The following is a 15,371-nucleotide window of genomic DNA, read 5'->3' on the forward strand; positions in this document are numbered from 1 at the left end:
TGAGTGTGTGTGTTGAGTTCCTCTCTTTAGTTTGTTGACCCCAGCTCTCAAAGACAAAGAGGAGAAGTGCGTGTGCCTGTATGTGTGTGTACGTGTGTGTGTGTCCTTGTCTCGCTGAGAGCCACAGAGCATGACATGGCATAATTTACAACGGTGCGCCTAGCAAGTTGTGTTGGTTGACACGGCAACAGGAGGAGTTCACTCGCTTGAGGGATGACCGTCCAGGAAACGTCAGCTGTTACTTTTTTTCCCCCTCTCCTGTCGCACGGTCGCATTCGTTTCCCATCTTGTCCATGTTTTATGTTTCTGTATCCACAGTGTAGGTTTAACGTCACAGAAATAATAAAACTGATGACGTCTTCTTTTTGAAAGATGACAGAGATGCCTCTAACGTTAAGATGATGAGGACAGAATCCACAGAAAAAACGGCCGGAAAACTTCCTTTAAAACTTTCTCCCTGCAGCTGCTCGGGGGAAACGCTTTCCTGTTCCATTTGCACTGAGTGGAAAATAATTTTGACTGATGTCTTATCGTCTATTAAGCAGCTCAATTTGAAGAAAAACATTCTGTTAGCTGTTTTTTTTTTGCTTTTCAATTAGTGTGCCGGCAATCCTGCGAAAAGCGTCAGTGCCTCTGTGTGTGTTTTTTTTTTATTGCTGCCTTTAAAAAATAAACATGCTCTTGCTGAAATCCTTCTCCTGCAGCTCCTCGATTCAGGCGTCTACTCTGCCTAAGTGCCTTTAAGTCAAACTGTAAAACCCTGTTAGTTTAAGGGGCATCGCTGCAGCTCATCACCAGCACTGTCCCCGCCACAGACCACCCTCCCTTTAACTCACAGCAGAGGCACGTGTCACACACTCCTTCTTTACGTGTATGAAAGATGCATTCAAAGACGCGACTGATGCGACAGACTTACAAAAAGCCTCTGAAAGAAAGAGCACGACGGCTAAATGCTGACTGAAAGGTTAGTGCTGGTAATGTAGATGAGATTTCAATATATGTATAAAAAGATATAATGCTCCTCAAAGTGGATCTGAGGAACGTTCACCTGTACTTGTTGCTACGGTAATCCCTCTTTAATAAAAGAGACATATTTCTTTGATTTGCAAAGTATCTGTAAAAAAGGATTCTTGGTCGATTTTACTTTTCGTTTGGGTCGAACTCGAGAGGAAATGGGAAAGCTAACTACGGTTTGTTTGGGGTTGGAGTCAGTGTGTATGTGGAGGAGGACCTGGAGGGGAGGAGGAGGAAGGGGGGGGCCTTCATCAGGGAGGAGGAGGTATCTGCACCCCCAGGAGCTCGTACGCAAAGATGTTCCAGAAGATGGCGAAGAGGAGGAAGGTGATGAAGGAGAAGACGATGACCCACCAGGAGCACTGTTTCTGCAGGCTCTCCTCGTAGCTGCGCAGGATCAGCAGCCCCATGCTGATGCCGACCACGGCTCCCGACAGGTGGGCCATGAAGCTGGGCTGGGGCCCCGAGGAGGGCAGCGGCGGGGAGAAGCGGAGCCAGACTGCACGACCCACCTCCGAGCTCACTGTGGAGGAGAGAGGAGAGGCGAGAGAGGGGGGAAAAGTCAACTTCATTTTAATGGATCTTTACTCCTAAATATGCTTTCAAATGTTGTATTTTCCCTGCTGCTGTTGTTGCCGTAGCTGACTAAATACTCCACAGTGCTTATAGAGCAAATGTTAATTCAGTCTTCACAGTTTCCTACACGTTTTATTTTGAAATGCGGCATCCAGTGTTTGTGAAACACCGAGGAGAGATATCAGATTCCAGCAGAGACTCGCCGCTCTCAGTTCGGGGGCGTCAGGCTCGGGACAGATGGAGCGAACATATTGCTCACTAATGAAAGTGGCAGTGTATCGGCCCTCGTGTGGAGAAAAAGGACAAGTAGTATGACTCAAACGCTATGAAAACAAAGCAACACGTCCAATCACAGAGCCTCTCACCATGAGCTATTAAACAAGGATGGCTTGTGTCTGTTGCTCAGTTTGAAGAGGTTTTTAAACCAGATGATAAAACACTCTGTGAGCAGGTGTGAGGAAATTAAATATGCTTCAAATGAAACACTGCATATTCAATGATGTTACTATAAATTCATGTAGAGCAGCAGTGCAGGGCCTGGAGAGGCAATCTGGAGAACTTACTGCACACGAGCGCCAGGATCATGCGGAGCAGCTTGTACGGACATCGCATCCCGGCCCAGTTCTGCAACACAAAAGTGTGTGGTCAGCACAAACAATCACGACTCTTACAACCTTTATATAGGCATATCATAACAGTGTGGGGAGGGAACGCCTCGGTTTCTATCCTTTGACATATTTAGATCTGACAGAAAGACAATCCATATCCATATGAGAGCGGAGGCAGCACTTACGCTACTGCACAGACGCGATTAAACACCTGGCTGCTCTCCACTTTATGGTTCCAACCCAGTGGCACTCTATTAATTAGGGCGAAGGTAATTTGACAGACGGGGAGAATGGGCCAATAAATAGCCATTTTGATTCTCCAGGGGGAAAAAGAACAACTGCATCCTGACTCGGGGTAACATATTTACTCCCCTGGATGAAAAATGGTACCAATCAGGTCCCTGCTAAATCTTGGCTGTGGGAATAAGACCCATGGAGCGTTTCTCCTCTTTACTCAAGAGAAACAGTGACGGCCATGAAAAATTAAAGGCACAGGAGAGTATAAATAAATCCTGCAGCGACTATATGTCTAAAAATGTACAGGGAGGAGTGGCGGAGCTTGTAATGCCACAATATTTCTACATTAATGATTAATATCGCGGAGGAGAGAGGTCGACACAGACGACAGGAGGAGGAGGTGCCGCTCTCAACTGAGGGAGATGCCACAGTGAGCCGTTTTTGTTTGTGAGATGAGTATAAAAGGACAATATAAGACTAAAGTTTAAAGTCAAACATGTTGGATTTGTGCTCTACACTGCTTCTGACAGTTTATCCGGAGCTGCAAGACTTCCAGGGAGTCACATCCAACTTCACTCATCTTGAAAATGTCTGTTGAGCAAACACAGACAATGATGCTCGATGGCAGATGGCCGGGGAGCGTACTGGTTCGAGAGCGGACTTCCAAATAAGAAAAACATTAATCAGAGCAGAACTAAGACGTCCCCTCGAAGGATTTCCCGACAACAAACGGCCATCAACGGCAACCGGCCCAAACATACTGTCTGTTAGCCGCTCGCAGCACGCGGTTACAGTTGCAGAGTCTCTGCTCTCGGCCTGTCACCGCACTTTGATTTCTATCCCTGCTAGTGTCTCCGCTGCCCACGGTGAGCGGCGGCATTAGTTAAAGTAATTTGTCAGATGCAACACCGCCTCGAGAGCGGAGGGGAATGAAACAGTGTTCTTAATATTCGTTTTATAGAAGTGTCTATTAATAGAAGCCAGTTAACTTAAAGGAGCCGTTCGCCCGTGGAAAAAGCCACCGTCAGTCAAAGCTGGTGTTCTCTGTAATCGATAGAAGCAATAATATTTAAAATTGGCGCCATAGCAGTGGAGAAAGTCGTACAAACAGCTCATGGTTTCGCCCATTCTACATTCCTACAACACCCAGCATGCATTGCGCCCCTTCCTCTGAAAGGAACGGCCCAGCGAGAGACGCTGGAGTGAAATACTACCGTTTTCCAGTCAAGGGTCAGAGCGGTACAGAATCCAAAATACGACGAGAATATACCGGTGGATCTTTTAAAAAATCTTCAGGTCTGCAGTCTACCTTTCAAACCTGACGATTTTGAACGAGACATGACATCGGAGGCGGGCGTCCTAGATAGAGGAAGTGTAGCTTAGCGAGCTCCCTGGCGGAGGTTTTCCAGGGCCCATTGGAAAAGCGGATAGCATTGTTGCATTTTTTTCCTACCATAATGGCATTAGCTCCCTTATAATAGCTTGATAGGGCTGAGGTCGAAAATCGGTGAACTGGCCCTTTAAGAAAAGTGAATTAATGTTGTGACTTAGCTGAATAAGATACTGTAGGAAGAGGTTGTATGGAAAATTCAGTGGCACGTTTCCAAAAACTGCTCGGCAATAACATTTTATCACACTGATGTGATCCTAAAGTAGCAGAGGAAACCTCGTACTAACATGTCTTTAAAAATGTTTTTTAACACGGAGTAAACAGGAAGCAGAGGATGCTGGTAGAAGAGCGAGGTGTCTCTGTCTCACACCATGCGGACCGCTCTGACATTTCTCCTCTATTGAAAACCCACACGTAACAATGGAGGCGATGATGATGATGATGATGGTTACCATGACGACGTTGGCCAGATGAGCCGAGCACAGAGCGTAGACCCCCCCGGAGCCCCCCACCACTGGAGCGCGCATGTCGGTGATGGACACTGTCAGCGAGCCTGCAGAGAGAGAGAGAGAGAGAGGGGAGAAGAGTGTGTGTGTGTGTGTGTGTGTGTGTGTGTGTGTGTGTGGAGAGAGAGATGGACAGCATTTTGGAGCACAGGGGGGGAAACAAAGGGAAAGTCAGATTAGTCATCACGCAGCTGAACAAGTCACCTTCCTCTGAGCGCTTTTTAAATATCTCCCCTCAGTTCACGGGAGCTCTGCTACATCAGCTGACCTTCACATGACCTTTAATCATACATCTACATTACATGACACACACACACACACACACACACACACACACACACACACACACACACACACACACACACACACACACACACACACACACACACACACACAGGTTCTGTGTTGTGCACAAGCTTTTCTTGTATGTAAACCACCTGCTTAAGTTACACATGACTTATTATATCAAAATATCAAAACGGTAAAGAAGTGAAAGGAATATTTTGTCGTTGGTTTTCGTTCAGGATGCTGCAGTTAAAAGTTATTGTTATTATTATACTGACAGAAGCCAAATGTGATGTTTAAAAAGAAGTCAGTTATAATATTACTTGTGATACAGAGGTGGTTGTGTCACTTAATAAGGCACTCTATTGAAAAGTCACATTATCTTAGCAGAAAACATGCCTGTAAAAACTTTCTAAACAGTATTGCAGGGAATATTAATCATCTTTTAATCATTATTTTATGCTAATGTTTGGTGTGGGTGCTTCCAGGCCCCGCACACAGGTGTCTCCACTCAGGCTAATAACACCTATAGGCAGGCTGAAGTTTTGTATCAAATTACATGATGTCACCAAACTTAACAGGCTAATCATAAGTAATTAGTGACAGGTGCAACGACTCAAACGGGATTCTGAGGCAGCTGTCAATCAAGCTGTCTGTACCCGCCCCCTCGGCCCGGAGAAGAGGTCTAATCAGGTGAAGTGGAAACACCTGCGTGGGTGGACTAACGCTGTAAAAGGGGTTTTAACCTTCAGCGTGTCACACAAATGAGAGAAACATTTTGCCGCCTATTTATGAAGTTTTATTGGCAGTTACATTAAAAAGTTGTCATATTTCTTTCTTCTATTTGTATTTCCTATATTCTTAATGCTTCTCTCGGTATCATAGCAACAGTATCCGGGGGTAAATCAAGTATTTCTGATTCTGACCTGAGCTCACATCATATCTACGTTTCCTTTCTTGTTAGTACCAAACACTGTGCAACAGTACGCTCTGACAATTAGAACATACTGCATACTGTGTAGCAATGAATCTACTTGATACCTAACATGCCTTGTGGCTAAATTACAGTCTTTTCCACATGCAGTAAATGGCCAGTAGCTTACTATATTAGCTTCTATAAATAGCTTCTGAGATTAGACTAGCAACATGTTTGAATATTCTTTTTGATTCTTAAGATTAATCTGCTTTTGAAGCGTCTTCTGCTGGGAATCACAATCCAGAAACACTTGCGAGCATTTGCCGTTCATACCGTCTGAATTAGTAACGTCGATTAAAACCTCTATTCCATTCAATTGGTGGAGAATGTTTTTTTCCTCTGACCATGAGTGTACTCAGGTTTAAAGCTCCTGTGAGGAGTTTTTAGCTGGGTATGAAACAGAATGAAATTAATTCTGATTACTCTTTATCAAACGTTTTACAGAGGAGAACATTTTCCAAGGACCCCCTCATAATCATAACACCGACTAAGCATATGCGTACTAACACTTCCACTCTTAGATGCCATTGAAACTATTTGTAATGTAAAATGTATCAACCTAAATACTTCAGACCTGTTTCATAGTGATAAACATTTTAATTTGAATCATGTTAATACCACTTACTTTAAAAGAGGCTCATTTTATTCAAACTGCTTGTGGACTCAACTTGACAGCATTTATACTTTTCAAGTGATTGATCTTAAAAGCTTTCAGAAAATGAACAGACAGACAGGAACGGTGTGTTCCGACCTGAGTGAGCTGAGTGATTCATGACAGCTTGACCTGATGTGTCACAATCACATCAGTTTCTATTGGTCCAAAGCTAACGTGGGTGTGAGTAATGGACACAACATGCATATTTCATTGGCGCAAATGGTCCTCATCTGTACCGACTATAAATTTATCATGATTATGTCGCAATGATACAGTGATACATGTGGCGGTTAAAGAAAGCAGGATGAGATTTTGTGTTAAAAAACACCACTTAAGCATGTACAAGAGATCAGAGGTACGGCTTTGTCCACAGGGGGCGCCATAATCAACACAAACCGAAAGCTCCTCACAGCAGCTTTAAAGTGTCCGTGCAGAACAATTGGTCTGAAATGACGCTTTAGCTCTTTGACTTATAAACTTATATTTACTGTTGATGTGTTTTTAGCCTTTAATTGTTTTAATTTACATAATGTTCAAAGTCAATCTGCAGCAGAATCAGCCACAAAGTTATTTATAACTTTTTAAGCCTTTGTTGAGTTGTATTAAAAAGACTTTGATTGGTTAAGATTAAAGTAAGAAAATTAAGTGTTCTGCAACCTCCATTATTGTGCAGGTAATATCTCATAGTGATTTATTAGTCACAGTAACAATACATACCAGATAGTGATGGAGTAAACAGCACATTTCCAGCAGGTGTTTTGAACAGTATTTAAAGGTAATAAAGATGTAATCCTGAATGCAGCACCGTGCACCTGCTGCTGCATTCACCACCTAAAAAGGGGTCGCAGTGACACGGGAAGTAGGACAGAATCCCAAGCAGCAGAAATCACAGAGCCAGTCGGTTGCGAGGACGGCGTCAGCCACTGTTAATTATGCAAATGAGCTGATAAGGGAAGCGGAGAGGGCTGATAAAACAAAGCAGCCTCCTTTTTAATCACAGTCGGCGTTTGCCGGAGTTGTGATCTCAGATCTATAATGCATGTTGTAACATTCATATTCTGTGTGTGGTGTGTGTGCGTGTGGAGAGTAAACATCATCTTAAAGAACGCCTCGTCAGCCCGTGGTGGCACTGATGATCACGGAAAGACAGATGGTAATCAGAGCGCGTTCCTGACTCATTCATCTCTCCGCGCTCAGACACCTATGGGCTATTTTACCGGGATTTATGGGGCATGTGAAGGTTGGCGCTTCAGCTGAAGATTTGAGGAGATTCACAGTGGCCCCATTTTTAGTAGTTCCACGAAATTGCAATTACACAGTGTAGCATGGAGTCTGTGGTCTCTGATCTCTTCAAAGTAAAGGAAAAATTGAATTGGAGCAACTTCAACAGCGTCCACGTCTGAGTTTCTTTTTCTGGAGCTTCACAACTTTTCTGCACTTCATTTATTATTTCAGCTCGGAGTGGCTGCGAGACGTATTGATGAAATATTGATAGAATGATTTCAGACAGATCATTCAGAGTTGTACTTTTGTTAATATCCGGATATTTTTTATCTTTTGCTGCTCTTACAGATTCAGTTTTATGAAATGATGTTGCTGCTCTAGCATCTCTCACTCTAAGTTTGGATTAACCTGGTGTTTGATTTTTTTAAACATTATTTTTTGGCCTTGTATGCCTTTATTGATAGAGAGGACAGTGAATAGTGTTAGAAACACAGTAAGAGAGAGTGGGGTGACACGGGGCAAAGGGCCGATGTTGGGAGCCGAATCCGGGGGAGCTAAACCGGACACTGTAGGTCTTCCTTATTGTGTGAACATTACACGTTTGTTATTATTTAATTTGCACCATCGCGGTACCCAATCATAAAAAACACTGTGATCAAAGACTTAGAAGAAGGAATAATTAGTCTTACCACAAACTATTTTAGAGTATCATTCCTTATATATTTTAAGGACAAACTTAGAAAACTTAGCATCATCTTCTTATCGTATCTCAAAAGACGCTTTATATCAATATGTGACATTTCACCCCATGCCTCATCTGTGAGTTTAAAGACCTCTACCCTTGCCAAAACATCATGATCATCATCAACATTTTATACAGTGTATTTTTCAATTTACATGGATACCGAACAATCCTAAAGGAAGAAAATGAATATGTCAGTGTAGTTAATGTGATCTATGTACTGTCAGTCACCTGGACATCAATCCACATGTTGCCTCACGGACTCATAACACAACAAGTCTTAAATAGAACTATTTCTTTAGCCTTTTATGCTTTTATTAAGAGTGAGAGCAGAGTGGATTGTGTCGGAAACAGGAGAAGAGAGAGTGGGGATGAAATGCTGCAAAGGGCCGAGGGTGGGAGTCGAGCCCGTGGCCACCACAATGAGGACCGTAGCCTCCGTACACGGGCCACCGATTTAACCGCTGAGCTAAACCGGCGGCCATGTTTGATATTTTGTAGTGAATATGGATTGGCTTCTTCCATACATATTTTATTCTTCACAAAACTATTAACGATTAAGACCAAAAGTGTTTGAATAGTTTAAGGTAAGAACTACATTTGTGGTTGGGTAAATGAAGCAACAAGTAAAAATCTGACATACTGTATCATTGCCTCAAAGTTGGTGTAGCCAACAAGCTAGCAAACACTTTCCCACACACATCTAGCAGGCAGGTGGTACATTTGAAGTCTCCTGATAAACATAAAACTTAGCTTCACTCTCTTTTAGCTCTATTTTTGGTCTCCACCAACTCCAGGGAGTATCTGTCTCTTTAGCTGCTAAATGCTCCCTTAAGTTCACAAAGTGCAGAGCATGTTTAGCTAGATTAGTTTGGCTGCGCTTGGAGGGAGTTTCTGCAGCCGACTGCTGTGGCCAAAGATGAAGCAAAACAAAGTTAAAAGCAGAAAGTTTTAGCTCTTTATAGCTTAAGGAAACATCAGACTCAGATAGGATATCCTCTGATGGTTCATCACCACCAGCGACTTGCTTCGCATTACAGGTTGTTACTTGATCCACTGTAATATAAAACCTCTTTGTAGGAGACACTTGTCAGGGATGTGACATCACCATCTGCCGATAAAGAAGAGGAGACAACCTGAGACCTCCGGCTCAGAGGAAGAGACGGGCTCCACAGGGAGGAAACAAAGCGCTCTCTCCTCCTGCTCGCTCTGCTTCTGTACGAGAGCTCCCAAATACAGTATGAATATTAAACAGGCCTGTCATGTCGGCTCTCCTGCTTAGGGGGATTTGAGATTTAGGATTCTCGCACTCAGCACGAGCTGGAACGTGAGGTGTGCGATTATTTCTGCACCGGGCTGACACTTTCCATCTTATGCACAGATTATTTACTGAAGCCACCCTGAACTCATCATCAATGTACTCAAATCTTTTTGTGAGCTTGCAACATCTACCAGCACTCTGCAGTGTAGACAGTAAAAATGATGTTCTTTGAATAGAGTATACGTCAACTACACACTCAAGGCTATACTCTGCTGCAGTTTAATCCCCAGTGCAGCGCAGGGAGCTCAGCCTCTGTCGCACCACACTTGCAACACTATGACTGTTACTCCAGGCTGCCCTTAAGCTATGGGTCAGCTTTGTATTTTCAGTTTCTCTGGGATAAAGTGCAGACAAGGGATGGTAAGCTGATCCAAGGCCAGGGTTTGACGGTGCCTAAGGCTGCGCCTCTCTGAAGCCACTCCAGTGGAGGCTGTGCCAGAGCACAGTTACTGAAGCAAGAAGAAAAAGCCTCTAATCCTGGGAAAATATGCCTCTGCACAAACACTCACAAACCTGATGTTTTTCACTGCCTGCTCTCTGGAGATTGTAAATATTATTGGCTATTGACCCTGATTACTGAGACTATTAACAGTCCATCAAGAGTCCCTTGAGAAATGTGGCTGATGCAGCTTTTTATTGTTCAAATTAACAGATGTTAAAAATGTGTAAATGGCCATAAATGTCTAAATTAAAACCAGCAACATAGGGTTAAAAGGGGGCGTATTATGCTTATGTCAAGCTTCATATTTCACTCTGTGATACCTGTGGAGTAGCTTAGCATAATTTACAGTTAAAAAAAACTCTCTGCCAGAAACGACTCATTCAGCTCTGTCCCTTTAAGAAACCCCGCCCCTACCCTTCTGATTGGCCAGCTCTCCGGAGGCTGCTGAGGCTGCACACTAGATTGTATAAAAAGATGGACGACATGACAGCTCCCTAAAAGTGAAGCCAAACCCTCTCTATCGCCCCCTGCTGACTGGCTGCAGTATAGCTCATAAAGCCCGCCACCTCCATGTTAACAGATGGGACATGAGTCAAACTATAAAATCAAAACACACGTCAAATACATTTTTCTTAAACATGGTTTCTGTTATTATAGTTAGTTCTTATCATGCTGATTTATGTCTAAGTGTTCATCTTTCTAACAAGTTTATTTTTAATTCGTTATTTGATGCTGTAAAAAGGATGATTGACAGCTCTGTTGACCAATCCGGCTCCTGCAGCCGATCTGTTCCGGATTAGCAGAGTGGAGGAGGGACGGCGAGAGGACACGTAACTAAAACAATCACTACAGTCACTGAAGTTTCCATACCTGCGAACGTCTGCTTCAGACTAACACAAGAAGCTGTTCTGCTGTTAAAAACACTGACATGCGGGATCCTTGCTGTTTTTTTCCGTAAGTTAAGTGTGTGTTTTGGTTAGCGGAAGTGGCTTCGGCGGCGCCATTTGCCAATCTCTACTGTGCAGTCTCTGGCTCCATATGATGTCACCATCGCGAGACGGCAGCGCCTATCACAGGGGCTGTTTTGGCTTCAATTCTGTACAATGAGAGCAGATGGAGACGCGTCGTCCATCTTTATATACAGTCATTGTTTGTGACGTGTAGAAAAAACTGTGTGAAACCTGGCGTTCACAGCAGCCAGCAGACTGAGCTGAAAAGCCTGGGGATTACTCCAACATACTTTTACCTACAGATTTGAAACATCACTAGCGTTTAGTCTGGACCTCCAACATTGTAACATTATATATATGTGTTAAAATGTGAAACAGCATAATACCCTCTTTATGCTTTGGAGAAAAAAGCAGGTTTACTGGAGGTTTTTCAAAGTGAAACCTGCATTAATTGATTTTTGGTGGAGCAGGATAAAACAATATTGACACTCTCAGCTTATAAAGTGGATATGGGGACATTTAAGCAGATAACTATTTACCCTTCTAGCTGACACAGAGAAGCTTTGGATTCATTTGGAGATGTGCTTCAGGCGACCCACTACAACTAAATCCAATATTTACTCTCTTTCTTTTTTTTTTTAAAGTTGTGCCTGGTTTTAATCCACTCTCGAGAGAACTATTTAGCTCTAAAGTCACTAAATGCCTCAAATATTGACCACTTCATCGCTAACTTTGTCTCTCTCTCATGTGGTGCCGGACATGTAAGGCTGAGCGGGTTTATCGGAGCTTTATTTTCTGCTGAAAGCTGCCTGCTGCGTCTGTAAACATAGCTGATGAGAGTGGCGGAGCAAAACAGGGATGGTGCTGGCCCATTGACCAAACGATGAGATGAAGCGAGGTTTAAAGCTCCGGAGAGCTGAGGGGAACTGCAGAGTCGGGGGAAAATCTCGGTGGGTTCGTGACTGCGGGCGACCCCTTTGACATTATACAATCATCTGGAGCGTTGGTGTATGAAAATATTGATTAGAGCGGCTTTAAAGTGAAAACAAGTCCAGTTTATAGAGGTATAAGTCAGGAAATAGAGGGTGTCATTTGGGAAGAAAACTACTTTAATATGCATTGAGTTGCACTTCCTGGTTGGTCAGTCTAGAAAGTAATCATTAGAGGTCAATTGAAGGACAATGTATGTATTTATTCAGGTGATTTAGACAGTATTGGATGCACAGCAAACCTGGCAACCCAGCGCTGAGTTTGATTCATGGAGTCGATCTGTATTGAGGGAAGACGAATCAAATATATCATGTCATGTTTCATTACGGGACATGAAAGTGCGTTAAGATGGCCATTTGAAAACTTTCAACCCTCATAAAGAGTAAGATATTTAGTCGACAGTATCAGTAAGAGAAACCTTTGCGCGTTGATACTGTGGGATTGTTGCCCTTTAAGGTTGGAGCCGCTCTATTTGTGCAGCCGCGCCTCAGACAGATCTATCCCGTATGCATTAAATCTTGTGGCCCCGCACAGAGATGTGCTGCAGTCAGCACTCCTGCAGTCACAGGGCTGCCTCGGTCCGCTAATAAACTGGGGGGAAACGCCTGATCAGATTTATTTACCGAGCACAAATAAGAAAGAGAGCGAGACTGATGGAGAGAGTGGAAGAGTGAGTGCATGAGGAGCGGTGATACAGAAGACACGCTAAGAGAGCAATCATGCAATCAGAGCTGCGTTTTCCCCCTCTGTGTTCGTCAGTTTTAAATACTCTGCTGCAACAACTGCAGGACGACTGGGGTTCTAGTTTCTCCTTCATTACTGGTAAGGATTTTGATTGGCCAGGAGAACATGCGAACTATACCATACTATAAAATATGGATGTAACAATACACCGCAATACAACATAATGCTGATACAAATCAGGGATGATTCACATCGATGAGATTAATTGAAATACTCATTTTTAAACAGCAGAGGGCGCTATCTGCTTTTGGCTTCTCTTGTTAGACGTTATTACGTCTTTTACATCAGAGGCGTAAAGACGAGGAGGCAGCAGGCGAAGATCTTGAGTTTGAAAAAGCACCGCCTTGAGGTGTAAGTGTCACTTTTTATTAAGAGAAAAATATGTATGTATGCTTGTATTTTTCAGTAACTTTATAACCTAAACCTTTTTTTTGAGTATTTATTTATAAAAATGTGAAAATCATACAGTGAGAAAGTCGTACGGTGAACCCAGTATCGTGATTGGTATCGAATCGGGACTTGAGCGTATCGTTACATGCCTACTATAAAAACAAATCCCAAGTTGTGTTCGATAAAGAAACAGAGACAGTTTCAGATGATGATGATGTAGTCATGTGATGCCATCTTGAATCCGGTTCATTCAAGACAGATTGACAAATTATGTTTTTCATTCATGTAACATCTGTATGATGTACACATACATCACATTATCATGATTATGATGCTATATGCAGGGGTGCAAATTACAATTATTTTGAAATCATTAAAGGAGGAAGTGTTCATCCATTTGGCCGCTTACATGTCTGGTTTGGTAGACAGCAGCTCAGTCTGGCTTGGGAACTGCTTCAAGTCCCGGTATGGACCAAGCGTGGAATTTGGGCTGGTAGCTGGAGAGGTGCCAGTTCCTTTCCTGCGCTCCGTCGAGGTGCCTTTGAGCAAAGCACCGCATCCCCCAACCGCTCGGGACGCATGTCCGTGTACAGCCCCCTCACTCTGACACCTCTCCATTAGTGCATGTCCACGGAGTCCTGTTTGTGCGTGTGTGTATTTCAGGCCTGTGTGTGTGTGTAGCATGTTTGTAAAAACAGAGTGAAAAAATGTAATTTCCCTTCTGGGATTAATAAAGTACTTCATTCTTCATTTTGAGGCGGATAGAGATATTTGAGATATCTGTTGTTTTTCACATAAACACATAACATAAATGGACATTCATTGATCTATTAAATGTGTTTTCTCACTTTGGCGGGACATTTGACAAAAACTTGTATGTTACACTAGTTTAGCTCAGTTGGTAGAGCAGGCTCCCCGTGTGCAGAGGCTACAGTCCTTGACGCACTGATCGCAGGCCCGACTCCCGGCCTGTGGCTTTCTCCTCCTCACATTTCCTGTCTGTCATCAGCTGTCCTTTCTAATAAAGGCAACCCCCCCCATAAAAAACTCAGAGACTTATTGGCTGACATTTAGAACGATTCCAAAATATTTGCAGTAAGCTCATATCGGCTGTTTTTACTTATTTTGTCAGACCAACCCAAACACGCTCAGTTTACACCGATATAAAATAGACAAAACCAGATAAAATGCACAGCTGGGATGTGGTAAATGTTTAGTAGTTTTGCTGCAAACATTATTTTAAATGTATTTGATAGTTTAAGGGTTTGCTTCATCCTTCATAGAGCAGGTGTATTATTTGATACTGCTCGCTAAAGTAAAAATAAGTAAATGTCAAGGTGACTCAACCGGAGGGAGAACATCTGTCACCAGCTCTTTTGTCTACTTTTGCCGTCTATTTGAAAAGCTGATAGCTTCAAATGTCATTTAATAGAGTGGCGTCCGTTTCAAAGCCTCATTTGAACTATAATAGTGCTGTCAGACTCGGGGAGCTCTATTAAAGATATTTCCCACCTGGGAAGGAGATGGACTCCTCTGTGTCATCCAGACAGACAGAGATAAGAGAAATATCATCTCCGCCGCTGATGCTTCCCTTAAAGTGGAGCAGCATGACTCGCAATCAGTCCTCATCCAATCTAACATCTTCATCCATCTCCCTGTGCTTGGGTGGAGCGTGGGCGGGCGGGCGGGCGCGGGAGGGGTGGGGAAGGAACCCCTCAGATGATGAGACGGGAAAAGAGGACAGTTTTATTTATGTGCAGTGTCAGAGCTGCGGAGGAGCATCTACACTGACAGAAACTTCAAAGAGAAACCTGCAGAACAGTCAAGGAAGATCATTAGATGAACGGCTTCAATACGGGAAACACGGATCACACAAGAAGACGCGACAGAAAGGACAGCTCTTGTCTTCATGTGCAAAGAACAAGGAGAAGAAACAACATGATTCCAGCGCCGTCGATGCCAAACTCCGGCCTGAAGGAGCTAAAACAATTCATCAATTTGAGAGTGTAAACACACCGTGCCCTTGGTTTCCTCAGAGATTGATTCTGTTTATTCTAATAGTTATAAAATTTGCTACATGGGGGGAAATTTGATCATATTTATGCTACCCTAGAGCCCAGGGGGGGGCGGGCATCGGGGAAAATCAATAGCCTCCACAAGTCACATCCTCGGAGCTGCTGAGAGGAGAGCGCTCAGCACAGCGGAGGAGCGGCCCTAATCATATCTGATCAGGGCGAGTGTGTGTGAGCATACGAGCACGGCTATAAGCGAAGACGCAGAAAGAGGAAGGATCTAGAAGCGCGGCCGCGTGGTTCTGACGA

At 43.5% G+C, this 15,371-nt stretch overlaps 1 protein-coding gene across 4 annotated transcripts in view; it reads right to left on the bottom strand.

Annotated features, from left to right (window-relative positions):
* Window positions 1-964: 964 nt before the first annotated feature.
* The window catches only part of rhbdl1 (rhomboid, veinlet-like 1 (Drosophila)), a 47,604-nt gene continuing 33,197 nt past the window's right edge, over window positions 965-15,371 (bottom strand). For all 4 annotated transcript variants that reach the window (XM_069664942.1, XM_069664945.1, XM_069664944.1 and 1 more), the window contains 3 exons: window positions 4,278-4,378; window positions 2,154-2,214; window positions 965-1,537 (listed from right to left, as the gene is read on the bottom strand). In XM_069664942.1, the coding sequence (XP_069521043.1) occupies window positions 1,266-1,537; window positions 2,154-2,214; window positions 4,278-4,378 (434 nt within the window). In that variant the 3' untranslated portion in view covers window positions 965-1,265. The remainder of the gene's footprint in view (window positions 1,538-2,153; window positions 2,215-4,277; window positions 4,379-15,371) is intronic.

Source organism: Semicossyphus pulcher, unplaced genomic scaffold (assembly GCF_022749685.1).
Source record: "Semicossyphus pulcher isolate SPU_LCO1_2020_fin unplaced genomic scaffold, fSemPul1.0.p SCAF_16, whole genome shotgun sequence".
In the NCBI taxonomy this organism is placed as follows: Eukaryota; Metazoa; Chordata; class Actinopteri; order Labriformes; family Labridae; genus Semicossyphus; species Semicossyphus pulcher.